We start from the raw sequence: 14807 nt of genomic DNA on the forward strand, positions 1-14807 counted from the left end.
ATAAATCACATCACATCACACTAATCACATCACGCAAAACATGTCAAACCAATATTAGGAGTGATGTCAGATATATTGTACTGTTTGCTGTGATATTAGAGGTCCATCCTTGCTAACGCGTGCCAAGAGATCTCTTTGACCTGTCTTTCAGCATGAGGTACATCATTTATTTAAGTGCTCCATCAGAGTAAGAATGACAAGATAAAGAACCCCTGGCAGAAGTGTAAGGTTGTGCATCCTGATTAAATTCTGTGCGAATAATTTACATTATAGTTCAATAAAGTTTTCTTTTACTTGTACTGGCCAACCACTTGTTGTTTTCTCTCTTGTTCTACACAAATACATTTTAGTAATTTAGCAGACGCTCTTACCTAGAGCGACTTACAGTAATTAGTGCATACATTTTCACAAAGATACCATCAGTACGGTAAAGCATGGTGGTGGCAGCATCATGCTGTGGGGATGTTTTTCAGCGGCAGGGACTGGGAGACTAGTTAGGATCGAGGGAAAGATGAACGGAGAAAAGTACAGAGAGATCTTTGATGAAAACCTGCTCCAGAGCGCTAAAGACCTCAGACTGGGGCGAAGGTTCACCATCCAACAGGACAATGACCTTAAGCACACAGCCAAGACAATGTAGGAGTGGCTTTGGGACAAGTCTCTGAATGTCCTTGAGTGGCCCAGCCAGAGCCCAGACTTGAACCCGATCAAACCTATTTGAGACCTGAAAATAGCTGTGCAGCAACGCTCCCCATCCAACCTGACAGAGCTTGAGAGTATCTGCAGAGAAGAATGGGAGAAAGTCCACAAATACAGGTGTGCCATGCTTGTGGCATCACACCCAATAAGACTCAAGGCTGTAATCGCTGGCAAAGGTGCTTCAACAAAGTATTGAGTAAAGGGTCTGAATACTTATTTAAAAAATATATACAGTAGCAGTCAAAGGTTTGGACACACCTACTCATTCAAGGGTTTTCTTTATTTTTTACTATTTTCTATATTGTAGAAAAATAGTGAAGACATCAAAACTATGAAATAACACATGGAATCATGTAGTAAACAAAAAAGCATTAAACAAATCAAAATATATTTTATATTAGGCCGCCCGGGTGGCGCAGTGGTCTAGGGCACTGCATCGCAGTGCTGGCTATGCCACTAGAGACTCTGGGTTAGCGCCCAGGCTCTGTCGCAGCCGGCCGCGACCGGGAGGTCCATGAGGCGACACATAATTGGCCTAGCATCGAAAGGGAGGGTTTGGCCGGTAGGGATATCCTTGTCTCATCGTGCACGAGCGACTCCTGTGGCGGGCAGGGCGCAGTGCACGCTAACCAGGTCGCCAGGTGCACGGTGTTTCCTCCGACACATTGGTGTGGCTGTCTTCCGGGTTGGATGCTCGCTGTGTTAAGAAGCAGTGCGGCTTGGTTGGGTTGTGTTTCGGAGGACGCATGGCTTTCGACCTTCGTCTCTCCCGAGCCCATACGGGAGTTGTAGCGATGAGACAAGATAGTAACTACTAACAATTGGATACCACGAAATTGGGGAGAAAAGGGGGTAAAAATTTTAAAAAATATATATATATTTTATATTTGAGGTTCTTCAAAGTCTTGGCATTCTCTCAACCAGCTTCACGAGGTAGTCACCTGGAATGCATTTCAATTAACAGGTGTGCCATGTTAAAAGTACATTTGTGGAATTTCTTTCCTTAATGCGTTTGAGCAAATCAGTTGTGTTGTGACAAGGTAAGGGTGGTATACAGGAAATAGCCCTGTTTGGTTAAAGACCAAGTCCATATTATGGCAAGAACAGCTCAAATAAGCAAAGAGAAAAGAAACGACTGTCCATCATTACTTTAAGACATGAAGGTCAGTCAATCTGGAAAATTTCAAGAACTTTGAAAGTTTCTTGAAGTGCAGTTGCAAAAAAAAAACATCAAGTGCTATGATGAAACTGGCTCTCATGAGGACCGCCACAGGAAAGGAAGAACCAGAGTTACCTCTGCTGCAGAAGATAAGTTCATTAGAGTTACCAGCCTCAGAAATCGGCAATTAACTGCACCTCAGATTGCAGCCCAAATAAATGCTTCACAGAGTTCAAATAACAGACACATCTTAACACCAACTGTTCAGAAGAGACTGTGTGAATCAGGCCTCCATGGTCAAATTGCTGAAAAGGAACCACTACTAAAGGACAATAAAAGAAGAGACTTTGGTCTGTCCAAATGTGAGATTTTGGCTTCCGAGCGCCGTGTCTTTGTGAGACGCAGAGCAGGTGAACGGATGATCTCTGCATGTATGGTTCCCACCGTGAAGCATGGAGGTGGAGGTGTGATGGTGCTTTGCTGGTGACACTGTCTGTGATTTATTTAGAATTCAAGGCACACTTAACCAGCACAGCTACCACAGCATTCTGCAGCGATACACCATCCCATGTGGTTTGTGTTGTCATCAAGGCAAAGGGTGGCTACTTTGAAGAATCTAAAATAACACTTTTTTTGGATACTATATGATGTGTTATTTCATAGTTTTGATGCCTTCATTACTATTCTACAATGTAGAAAATAGTCCAAACAAAGAAAACCCCTTGAATGAGTAGGTATGTCCAAACTTTTGACTGGTACTGTATGTAAATGTGATATTTCAGTTTTTCGTTTTTTAATAAATGTGCAAATGTCTAAAAACCTGTTTTTGCTCTGCCATTATGGGGTATTGTGTGTAGATTGATGATGATTATTTTTTAAAGTCCATTTTAGTATGATGCTGTAGCAAAATGTGGAAAAATTCAAGGGGTCTGATTACTTCCAAATGCACTGCATATTTGCTGTTGACTTATTTCACTCACCTCGACATCGTCGCTTTCTAAGTGCAAGTACGTGTTCGAATCCGTCTCACCAACCAGCATAGATACACAGCCTCTTCCACTTTGGCGCCATCATGTTGAGTAATTAAGTGTTTTTTTTCTGTTAAAAGTCAAATGACAGCGAATACGACAACAGGTTTGTTTGCAAGATAATTTTGCAACATTGACAAAGATATTGTTAGAAAAACAAATCCACTATAGTAACTTAAAGAAAGTCAGTTGCAGCCTCTATGGGTTCTAAAGAGTTATTAATATTGTTTTTAAATTCCGTTTTCTCAGGTGCTACAGCACCCTCAGCACCACTACTTCCTGCGGCTATGCTTACTAGCTAGTATGTTTTACTAATAGTTCTTGCTTTAAGTCTGAAATGGGTCATTTAATTAGAATGGTTTGAATATTAATCTTTGTCAAATCCATTAAAGAAAAGTCTAACATATCTCCTTATTTCTCCAGGTTAGCAACGGTTGTTACAACCCTGGTATTACCTGTAGATTTGATGGTAGTGGCACCCTGTAGTTATATAACAATGTCACATGTTGGAGTCATTAACATGAAAATTCACATGTGACTTGTGATTACAAATTATTAGTTACATACTGGAACAAGAAAATGTGTACTAACATCAGTAATTGCACATGCGGAATAACCTTCAGCAAGTGGATGTGTAATTATACATTCCTTTTTGCAATTATGTAATATCTGATAGCGCTAAACCCTATTACCATGCAATTACATAGTAATACCTATGTAACTACTATGTTGTTACTACAGTTATTACTGTGTAGTTACATAGTAATAGAGGCAACTTAATGTAAAGCGTTAGCCTATTTCCTTTGGGACAGTGATGAGGACGGGTCTGGATTTGGTTTATAGCACCCAGAAATCTCACCTATCCATTCATCTCAGATCAGATCTTACAAATTAAAGAGAGAGACATGATAGGTAGAGTAGGAACATAAAATGCAATGTGCCTGAGCCCATAGCAGCTCAATACCATACATTTCTAGCATCATCCACATAAACATCTTTTCACATCATTGATCAGTCATAAGGCAGGACGAGCAGATGGAGGACACTCTAAATTGGCCAACCAATGTCCTCTAGTGGTCAACATGAATTACTCAAATGTGGTTCCAGATGTGATCACTGTAATTAATAATCTACTGTGATCTTAAAGTACATTTTCACAAATACAATTAACATGGATATATCAATATATGTCTAATGTATGCATAATAACAATCCTGACAAAGATTGAGTCTCACAAAAGTCCGTGAAAGGGGCCGTGAACACTAGCTGCAGAATGCATTTGTGGGGAAATAATGACAACAGACACATTTGATTGGTCTGTTGTTTCTCACTCCATGTTCTACTTCTCTATTTATTTGTGCATTGCACCTCATCACGTCATCACTATGTACATCCTGTGAGGGTAAACAGAACCCACAAAGAGAAACACAGAAACAGAAGTTAACACTTTTAGTCGTAATGCTTTTACAGCAGACAAGCAAACACGTACAGTAGTTGTATCCAAATCGCATCACATCCTCATGTACGTGCAGCGGTTTCAACAACACACATCCACTATATAGAGAGGTTTAGCGTTTTAACATTGCCTTAAGATTGCAGGTAGACAGAGATTTCAATCAGCAAGGGAGCATATAGGGCTTATCTCACAAACACACACACACACACACAACCTCAGTGTACATACATACTGTACATACGTACATACTACACAGCCACAACTCCTGCCATTGGTATAGTCACCAGAAAAAGCATCATAGCCTACAGCGGACAGACAGTCTCTTTAGTTCTGCACTGCTCAGTGGTCAGTCAGTGCACACGTTAGTCCACAACCCAGGCGGTGCCATTTCACAAAGGATGGAACCCAGGAAAGGGTTGACAGTGTCAGTATACAAGCAGAGAGAAGAAAAAAAAACAAGTGAGTGGTTGTATCAGATGAAATAGATGTGCAGTGTCTCTCTTGTTCTCGTTGAGCTAAATGGTCCACACAGATAAGAGAGAACAAGCCTTGCTGAAACATTGATATGCAGCTTTCGGTATGTTAAGACATGGTTGTACATGTCAGGTATTGTATGTTTTCATGAAATCCTTTCAGAGTGCTGACACACAGATGAGGGATAGATGGCTCTATGTTAGGGTCTGGATAGTAGTCGAACAAAACGCCAGTATCATGAGCATGTATTATGAAATGATGTGCCACCATATGCAGTAAGATAAAGTCCAAGTCCTTCAATAAGTGGTCCCAGTCAGTGCATGCAGAAAATATATGCTTCAAACAAAGAAGGGGGGCTCTTATTGAAGCAGATGCAGATACACATGAACATAAAATTGCTTGATGGGTTATTTGTCCTACACCAGATACCATATTTTGAAACACCCATCTGCAAACGACATCAGTGACATGTGGCCTTGGATTAAAACGTCATTTCACTCGTGGGTCAATAGCAAAAGCTTCCGAGAGAGACAGCAGAGGGACAGAAAAAGACCCCCACTGTACCTCACTGAAACATTCTCCAAAATAAAACACCAGTTCTTCTTTGGGAGGGATCAACATAGACATAAGCGTCACAGTATGACACAAACATCCGATAGTACAAGTGAATAAGTTAACATCATTAAAAGTAAATACACGACTAATGGCGTTGATGAGCCCGATGGAAACACTAGCAGCAGCAGTTTGGTTCTTAGATAAGTACAGTAGTGTGATATGGAATTATTCTATGATATATTTTACACCTTGGTTCCTATGAGACTGTAGACACCGGACAGAGGCTGTAAAGACGCGAATGAGTACCTTTAGAGTGACTATAGGCTGCAAACGAGTCACCAGACTAACCTAACGACGTACTGCACCTTTCTAAACACAAGAACCAGCCAGTTGTGCTTTTTTGAAACACTGAGTCTCTTTTGTTGTTATTTGACAGTAAAACATTGATAAAACATCTTCCTTGGCGATTATAGTTCATACAGTCATATCCTGGCTGTTACACAGCACCTGTGACTAACCACACTGTGACCACAGGCGTGTCGTTATCACCTGTGACTAACCACACTGTGACTACAGGTGTGTCATTGTCACCTGTGTCCAGTGTATTAGTTGGACAGTATCGCTATTTGGTGATGTGTCTCCATAGACAGCTGGATGACTCTGCGTTGCTTGCTTCAGGACTAGGACACGTAGGGACAGCATTGAACAGTTCTTGTTGGACAGTGCTGCCACCAGATACATAAGATAGGTGGGTCGGCAGATATTTTTCTGACACGGTTACACTGTTAGTCTGGCTATTGGAGGTCTCTACGGAGTCCACGGGACAGTAAAGAGAAGAGAAGGCGACGGGAGTCACAGATCTGGTGCGAGCTTGATTATTGTTCACGGAGGGGTCAGGGGTGGGTGGGCACGAACCCTGTCTCGCTTTCTCTCTTTTTCTATCAGCTCAGTAGAGTGCTTTCTGTCCTTGGCTGTCAAATTCTGACCAGGCGTCATTCAGTTCCATAAAAATCATCTTGGCATATTGTTCATAGGGCTGTCCCGTGGCCTGGGAGAGGGGAAGATGGGAAAAAAAACATCAATCAGTAGGCAGGTTCCTATTGACCCAGGTTTATACGCCTAGAGAAACACAGAAACACAGAATGTATTGCGATGTGTAATGGAAAACGGCAGCTATAGAAGAAATGTTCTAAAGATTGAAAAAAATGTGGATCCGTTCAACAGGGGTGGATTTCTTTTGTCAACCTTTCTTTGTTGCGTCAAATGGTGATGGAAATGTTGACTGAATACTTTTTCAAATAAATGATGGTTGCAGAATCATTTGGAAGGTACGTGATATCATCACGTAACCATAGTATAAACTCCACTCCACATTTAATTCGAAATGCCTACTGCATACTAAAGCAATAGATAGAATGCAATGAAGTATATTTTGGTGAGCAATTTAACAACTGTGTTTTTCCTCTAATTACATGATGGAACTTACTGTCTTGTGTGCATTGCTGAGCTTATAATGTGAAGAAATAATAAACTCAGCAAAATAAAGAAACGTCCCTTTTTTCAGGACCCTGTCTTTCAAAGATCATTCGTAAATATCCAAATAACTTCACAGACCTTGTAAAGGGTTTAAACACTTTCCCATGCTTGTTTATTGAACGGCAGGTAGTCTAGTGGCAGCAGATAGCCTAGTGGTTAGAGCATTGGGCCAGTAACCAAAAATGTTGCTAGATCGAATCCCCGAGTTGACAAGGTAAATATCTGCTGTTCTTAATTTGTTCTTAACTGACATGGCCGAGTTAAATAAAGGTTCAATAAATACAATTAACCATAAACAATTAATGAACATGCGCCTGTGCTTACAGATGTTAGACAATTAAGGTCACAATTATGAAAACTTCGGACACTAAAGAGGCCTTTCTACTGACTCTGAAAAACACCAAAAGAAAGATGCCCAAGGTCCCTGCTCAGCTGTGTGAACGTGCCTTAGGCACGCTGCAAGGAGGTATGAGGATTGCAGATGTGGCCAGGGCAATAAATTGCAATGTCTGTACTGTGAGATGCCTAAGACAGCGCTACAGGGACAGTTGATCGTCCTCGCAGTGGCAGACCACGTGTAACAACACCTGCACAGGATCGGTACTACCGAACATCACACTTGTGGGACAGGTACAGGATGACAACAACTGCCCGAGTTACACCAGGAACACACAATCCCTCCATCAGTGCTCAGACTGTCCGAATAGGCTGAGAGAGGCTGGACTGAGGGCTTGAAGGCCTGTTGTAAGGCAGGTCCTCACCAGACATCACCGGCAACAACGACGCCTATGGGCACAAACCCACCGTCGCTGTACCAGACAGGACAGGCAAAAAGTGCTCTTCACTGACGACTTGTGGTTTTGTCTCACCAGGGGTGAAGGTTGGATTTGCGTTTATCGTCGAAGGAATGAGCGTTACACCAAGGCCTGTACTCTGGAGCGGGATTGAGGTGGAGGGTCCCTGTAACGCACAGCATGGTCTGGGGCGGTTTGTCACAGCATCATCGGACTGAGCTTGTTGTCATTGAAGGCAATCTCAATGCTGTGAGTTACAAGGAAGACATCCTCCTCCCTCATGTGGCACCCTTCCTGCAGTCTCATCCTGACATGACCCTCCAGCATGACAATGCCACCAGCCATACTGCTCGTTCTGTGCGTGATTTCCTGCAAGACAGGAATGTCAGTGTTCTGCCATGGCCAGCGAAGAGCCTGGATCTCAATCCCATTGAGCACGTCTGGGACCTGTTGGATCGGTGGGTGAGGGCTAGGGTCATTTCCCCCCAGAAATGTCCGGGAACTTGCAGGTGTCTTGGTGGAAAAGTGGGGTAACATCTCACAGCAAGAACTGGCAAATCTGGAGCAGTCCATGAGGAGGAGATGCAGTGCAGTACTTAATACAGCTGGTGGCCACACCAGATACTGACTGTTACTTTTGATTTTGACCCCTCCTTTGTTCCGGGACACATTATTCCATTTCTGTTAGTCACATGTCTGTGGAACCTGTTCACTTTGTCTCAGTTGTTGAATCTTGTTATGTTCATACAAATATTTACACATGTTAAGTTTGCTGAAAATAAACGCAGTTGACAGTGAGAAGACGTTTCTTTTTTTGCTGAGTTTAGTTTATCAACATTTTAAGCTAAAGGTTCTGATCTGTTGCATCAACCTCATAGCTTTAAACACAGAATAAGTCAACTTTACTACTATGGGGAATAGTAGTTACTCATCTTGTTGGCTGAGGAAAAGTAAATGTTGACAGTTATTTTAACATCTTCAATGTGCGTATCGGAATTCGGTAAGGTCTCCCCAAGTTGCATGTTCTGTTAAGATGAATTAGCATCATCTAAATGTGATTATCTACCATTCTGAACACTGTGGGTGGACACCCTAATCAGGTTACACACCCAATGCATATGGGTCTGGTAAATTTCTCAAATGTCCAGTAAATTAAAATGTTGCCGATCAAATGTCCGGAGACACATTTTCCTAACGGAAAGCGTGGAAACATGTGAATGTATGCGTGTGTGCGTGTTACAATGTAAACCTCTCCCTTCCATCTCACCTTGTCTGGATGGACCACCAGCACGGCTTTGCGGTAAACCTTCTTGACCTGCTCTGGGGTCACCAGGTCAGCCATGCCTACAGGCTTCCAGCGGGTCTCCCCCTCCCAGAGCACTGTGTGCATGGTGGACAGCAAGGCCCGGATGTTACGCTCCTTCCCCTCGATCCAATCCAGAATCTGGGGGTAGAGAGGGGAAAGCCAAGGTCAGATAAACAGGAGACTCACCGATACAACAAAGATCTCACAAGCCTTCTTCCAAATCCTCAGCTTATTTTTCTCCAGCTGTCTAAAAGGCTCTAATAATATATTACATGTTTATGTAAATCAACTTACAGTGATGCATGCATACATTCTACATGTGGGTGGTCCTGGGAATCAAACCCACGATCCTGGCATTGTAAGTGCCATGCTCTACCAACTAAGCTACAGAGGACCAACATTTGACTCCCTTCCCCCCCTGTAGTCCTACTGTATCTTCACGGAACTCTCCAACACTTGGTCCAAGGCTAGTGATTGGCCACTGTAAGACTACCTTGAGTTTCTCGGGGTCCATCTCTTTAGCCATCTCCTCCTTCCTCATCTCTGCTATTGTCCTGGGACCTTCCTTCTTTTTGGCTCCAGCAAAGCCTTGGCCAGACAGCAGGTCATCGAAGTTAGCCGTTGCAACTTTGGGCTTGGTACCTGGGAGGGAGTATGTAAACATCTTCTCTCATCTCGCTTACAAAACAGTATATGTGCAGTCTTATGATGAATGACTACCAGCACAAATCACATGCATACAGGTCAGTTTCAGGTGGCACATTTGTCCATTAATCAAGAGCAACACAAGTTATTTTGGGGGAAAAACAACCCAACAGTCTATCCATCCCAGTATGATTACAAACAGCCTCCCAGTCTCCCATTGACTCACCCATGTTGGGCTGTGGTTTCCCGGCTGCATTGGGAGCAGCCCCTCCTCCCATGGCAGAGAAACTGATGTTGTAGTTGGGTCTGTTGGAGGGGGAGGTGTGCGGCATGGAGTGGCTGGGGCTGGGTTTGGGCTGGGAGGGTGGGCCACCCTGACCCTGACCCTGGGGTTGGGGCTGCCACCCTGCCTGCCCTCCACCACCGCCACCACCGGGCTGCCACGAGGGGAAGCCTGTGTTAGCCTGCCAGCCCCCACCGTGCTGGGGCGAGGGAGGAGGCCGTGAGGGGGAGCCCATGGGTGGGAAGGCAGGGGTGGTGCCTGTAGGGGTGGTAGGCTTACTGGAGAAGCCAGAGCCTCCTATAGACCGAGATATAAGGAGGAATGTTCACAGAAAGTTCAACACAGAGAATGAAGTTAGCTATCTACAACATAACTGTCATAACACAACTAGTATAACATAACGTAACATGACATATTTTATAGCATCTGTTAGTACAGTATTGGAAGCCTTCACTGACCTCCCAGACTGCCCCCCAGGTTTCCAATATCAGCGAATGGGTCCAGGGTCTTGGGTTTGACCTGGTGTGTGGGGGTGCTGTGGACTGATCCGGTAGGACTGGTGCTGGCTGACCTACTGCCCATACCAAAACCCCCTCCTAACACAGAATTCACAACAACACAGTTGAAATACTGTACAATACAGTGGGCACTGCCGTTCTATGAATGTGATTCTCATGAGCACCAGTAGAGGGCACTATTAAGTAGGGAGCCTTCTGACGTGAACACATGCTTGCTTGCTTATTTTGGCACAGTACGCTGGATGATCGATAGCATGCCATAGCTCTCTGCTGTTCGTGGCAGATGGTAGTTCCTATGTTCTCAGACCAGTGCCTCTGCAGATGTCGTCCGTAAATGTGGCACACCAGTAGAGCTTACCTGGAGCTGCAGACTTGTTCCAGTCCCATCCTCCCATGGCATTGGGAGGCTGCTGAATGGTGACCACAGGGGTGGTGAGCGGGACTGGGGAGCTCCGTCCTATCAGAGCACAGAAACATCAGTGACAGACACGCCTAACAGACAATCGGAGGAAAGAGATGAGGTCATGCTACCATCACAAACAGACATATAACCATACCACAAATCCTAACCACAGTATTACCATTGCCGTTAGGCTACCCAACTAAGAGTGGAACCATACCAATACCAATAGCAATCACTGTAACCATACAATAGCCATTCCATTCAGATCTCCCTCAAAACCTGCAGCTTAAATTTCCATTGATCAACACACATTATGTGCATGCATATGCAGCAGTACATTACCCAACACAAACGTTTGGCTAAAGCAACAGAGTACCAGTGTAAAGAAGTGAATAGTGGATAGTGAGAAATGTTAGTGGATAGATGGTGCCTCTACAGATGCAGTGTAGTCATGCCATCACCCTTGCCAGTGTTCTGCATAGTGGGGGACGGAGAGCGAGCTGCATGCAGGAGGGGGGCAGGCAGCCCCAGGTTACCAAGGTTACCTGCTGGACCCCGGAAGGAACCCATCAGCTCCTGGGGCTTGGGCATCGGACCCGCCCCAAATGGGTCGAATGCTGGGTGGGCAGAGAGAAAAGCATAAACCATACTTTACTATTCGATTCAATTCAATACATTTTATTTATCTTGGACTGGCATTTATTTCTGAATGGCATAGGAAACAGATAGTATGTTAATCTATGTACACATCTATGAGAAAATTAAAAAAACAGACGAATAAACTTGAATTCCCTGTGTGGTCACCCACGACTCCAACACCATCATCATTAAGTTTGCCGATGGCACAGCGGTGGTAGGCCTGATAACTGACAACGATGAGACAGCCTATAGGGAGGAGGTCTGACAACAACCTCTCCCTCAATGTGAGTAAGACAAAAGAGCGTGGACCACAGGAAAAGGGGAGCCAAGCATACCCCCATTCACATTGACAGGGCTTTAGTGAAATGGGTCGAGAGCTTCAAGTTCCTTGGTGTCCACATCACCAACAAACTATTATGGTCCAAACACAACAAGACAATCGTGAAGAGGGCACGACAATGCCTATTCCCCCTCAGGAGACTGAAAAGATCCTCAAAAAGTTCTACAGCTGCACCATCGAGAGCATCCTGACTGGTTGCAACACCACTTAGTATGGCAACTGCTCAGCATCCGACCGTAAGGTGCTACAGAGGGTAGCGCTTACGGCCCAGTACATCACTGTGGCCAAGCTTTCTGCCATCCAGGACCTCTATACCAGGCGGTGTCAGAGGAAGAACCTAAAAATTGTCAAAGACAATAGCCACCCTAGTCATAGACTATCTCTGCTACCACACAGCAAGTGGTACCAGAGCACCAAGTCTAGGTCCAAAAGGCTCCTTAACAGCATCTACCTGTAAGCCATAAAACTGCTAAGCAGTTAATCAAATGGCTACACAGACTATTTGTATAAACCCCCTTTTTTGCACTGCTGCTACTTGCTATTTACCCCTACCTACAGTATATGTACACATTACCTCAACTAACCTGTACCGGTACCCCCTGTATACAGCCTTGTTATTATTATTTTGTTGTGTTACTTTTTTTCTTACTTTATTTTATATTAATTATTTTCTTAATACCTTAAAAAAAAATCTGCATTGTTGGTTAAAGGCCTGTAAGTAAGGATTTCACGGTAAGGTCTACACCTGTTTTATTCAGCGCAGGTGACAAATACAATTTGATTTGATTTGAATTGAGTTGATCAGCAACTATGTACAGTTGAAATCGGAAGTTTACATACACCTTAGCCATTTACATTTGAACTCAGTTTAAGAATATGAAATGTCAGAATAATAGTAGAGAGAATGATTTATTTCAGCTTTTATTTCTGAGTCAGATTTGTAGGCCTCTTTGCTCAAACACGCTTTTTCAGTTCTGTCCAAACATTTTCTGTAGGGTTGAGGTCAGGGCTTTGTGATGGCCACTCCAATAACTTGACTTGTTGCCCTTAAGCCATTTTGCCACAACTTTGGAAGTATGCTTGGGGTCCTTGTCCATTTGGAAGACCCATTTGCGACCAAGCTTCAACTTCCTGACTGATGTCTTGAGATATATATCCACATCCTTTTCCTCCCTCATGATGCCATCTATTTTGTGAAGTGCACCAGTGCCTCCTGCAGCAAAGCACAACCCCAACATTATGCTGCCACCCCTGTGCTACACAGTTGGATGGTGTTCGTCGGCTTGCAAGCCTCCCTCTTTTTCTTCCAAACATAACGATGGTCATTATGGCCAAAAAGTAATATTTATGTTTCATCAGAACAGAGGACATTTCTCCAAAAAGTACAATATTTGTCAAATGTGCAGTTGCAAACCATAGTCTGGCTTTTTTATAGCTGTTGTGGAGCAGTGGCTTCTTCCTTGCTGAGCTGCCTTTCAGGTTATGTCGATATAGGACTCGTTTTACTGTGGATAGAGATACTTTTGTACCTGTTTCCTCCAGCATCTTTACATGGTCCTTTGATGTTATTCTGGGATTGATTTGCACTTTTCACACCAAAGTACGTTCATCTCTAGGAGACAGAACACGTCTCCTTCCTGAGCGGGATGACGGCTGCATGGTCCCATGGTGTTTATACTTGCGTGCTATTGTTTGTACAGATGAACGTGGTACCTTCAGGCGTTTGGAAATTGCTCCCAAGGTTGAACCAGACTTCTGGAGGTCTACAATGTTTTTTCTGAGGTCTTGGCTGATTTCTTTTCATTTTCCCATGATGTCAAGCAAAGAGGCACTGAGTTTGAAGGTAGGCCTTGAAATACATCAACAGGTACACCTCCAATTGACTCAAATGATGTCAATTAGCCTATCAGAAGCTTCTAAAGCCATGACATCCTTTTTCTGTAATTTCTCAAGATGTTTTAAGGCACAGTCAACTTAGTGTATGTAAACTTCTGACCCACAGGAATTGTGATACAGTGAATTATAAGTGAAATAATCTGTCTGTAAACAATTGTTGGAAAAATTACTTGTGTCATGCACAAAGTAGATGTCCTAACTGACTTGCCAAAACTATAGTTTGTTATTAACAAGAAAATTGTGAAGTGGTTGAAAAACAAGTTTTAATAACTCCAACCTAAGTGTATGTAAACTTCCGGCTTCAACTGTATGTTATAATATCCATTGACTAAGTACCTGGGGAGGGGCAAGGGGAGGTGGAGGGAGGGGCTATTTTCTGGGGGGTGGACTGGGCCGATGCGGGCCCACTCCCAGGCGGGGCCTGGGGGGAGGCTCCAAACAGATCCCCCAGGAGGTCCGTGGTGGTGTTGGTGGTGGGGGGCTGGGGTTTGGGGCAGGGGGGGTTCACAGCAGCCCCATCCAGGCCCAGGAGGTCCATTTCTTCTGGGGGAGGAGGAGCAGTGGTGAGGGCCTGAGGCTGCTCTGGTCTCTTGGGGCCCCTGGGGCCAGCCTGAGCCCCTCCGTGTCGCTCTCCGCTAGCGTTGCTCTGCTGGCTGGACAGGGACAGCATCTCATCATCAGACGGCTCACTGTCCTCCCCGTGAGGGCGACTGTCTGAACCACTGTGGGACCGGCTTGGCTCTGCACAGGGCGGAGAGAGGGCGGAGAGAGGGGAGGGGGAGAGGAGAGATGTAAGAGGTGTAAGAGATGTAAGAGGTAGGTCACATCAGGAAAACGTGGTCTTCCTTTAATACATGGGTTTGCTTCCCACAAAGTATTCTACAGGAGAACAGGAAATATAACTTTGCTATAGGTATGCATATTGCTAGCCACCACAGCAGAGTGACAAAGCTTATCTAACTTCACCCAGGGGAGCTGATTTCCTATAACTACAATAGCTAGCATCTCTACAATAGTATCTCTTTCCTCTCTGGAAAGGGTTCTACATTGAACTCAAAAGGGTTCTACCTGGAACC

General features: G+C 44.2%; 1 protein-coding gene across 5 annotated transcripts in view; it reads right to left on the reverse strand.

Moving 5' to 3' along the window:
• Positions 1-4198: 4198 nt before the first annotated feature.
• LOC112250636 (DnaJ (Hsp40) homolog, subfamily C, member 6) overlaps positions 4199-14807 on the reverse strand; it is a 64107-nt gene continuing 53498 nt past the window's right edge. For 4 of the 5 annotated variants that reach the window (XM_042321293.1, XM_042321285.1, XM_042321288.1 and 1 more), the window contains 8 exons: positions 14068-14472; positions 11318-11473; positions 10812-10910; positions 10394-10531; positions 9879-10232; positions 9501-9649; positions 8969-9145; positions 4199-6419 (listed from right to left, as the gene is read on the reverse strand). In XM_042321293.1, coding sequence (XP_042177227.1) covers positions 6318-6419; positions 8969-9145; positions 9501-9649; positions 9879-10232; positions 10394-10531; positions 10812-10910; positions 11318-11473; positions 14068-14472 — 1580 coding nt within the window. In that variant the 3' untranslated portion in view covers positions 4199-6317. The remainder of the gene's footprint in view (positions 6420-8968; positions 9146-9500; positions 9650-9878; positions 10233-10393; positions 10532-10811; positions 10911-11317; positions 11474-14067; positions 14473-14807) is intronic. The other variant, XM_042321290.1, reaches the window with a different exon arrangement.

Source organism: Oncorhynchus tshawytscha, linkage group LG01 (assembly GCF_018296145.1).
Source record: "Oncorhynchus tshawytscha isolate Ot180627B linkage group LG01, Otsh_v2.0, whole genome shotgun sequence".
Classification (NCBI taxonomy): Eukaryota; Metazoa; Chordata; class Actinopteri; order Salmoniformes; family Salmonidae; genus Oncorhynchus; species Oncorhynchus tshawytscha.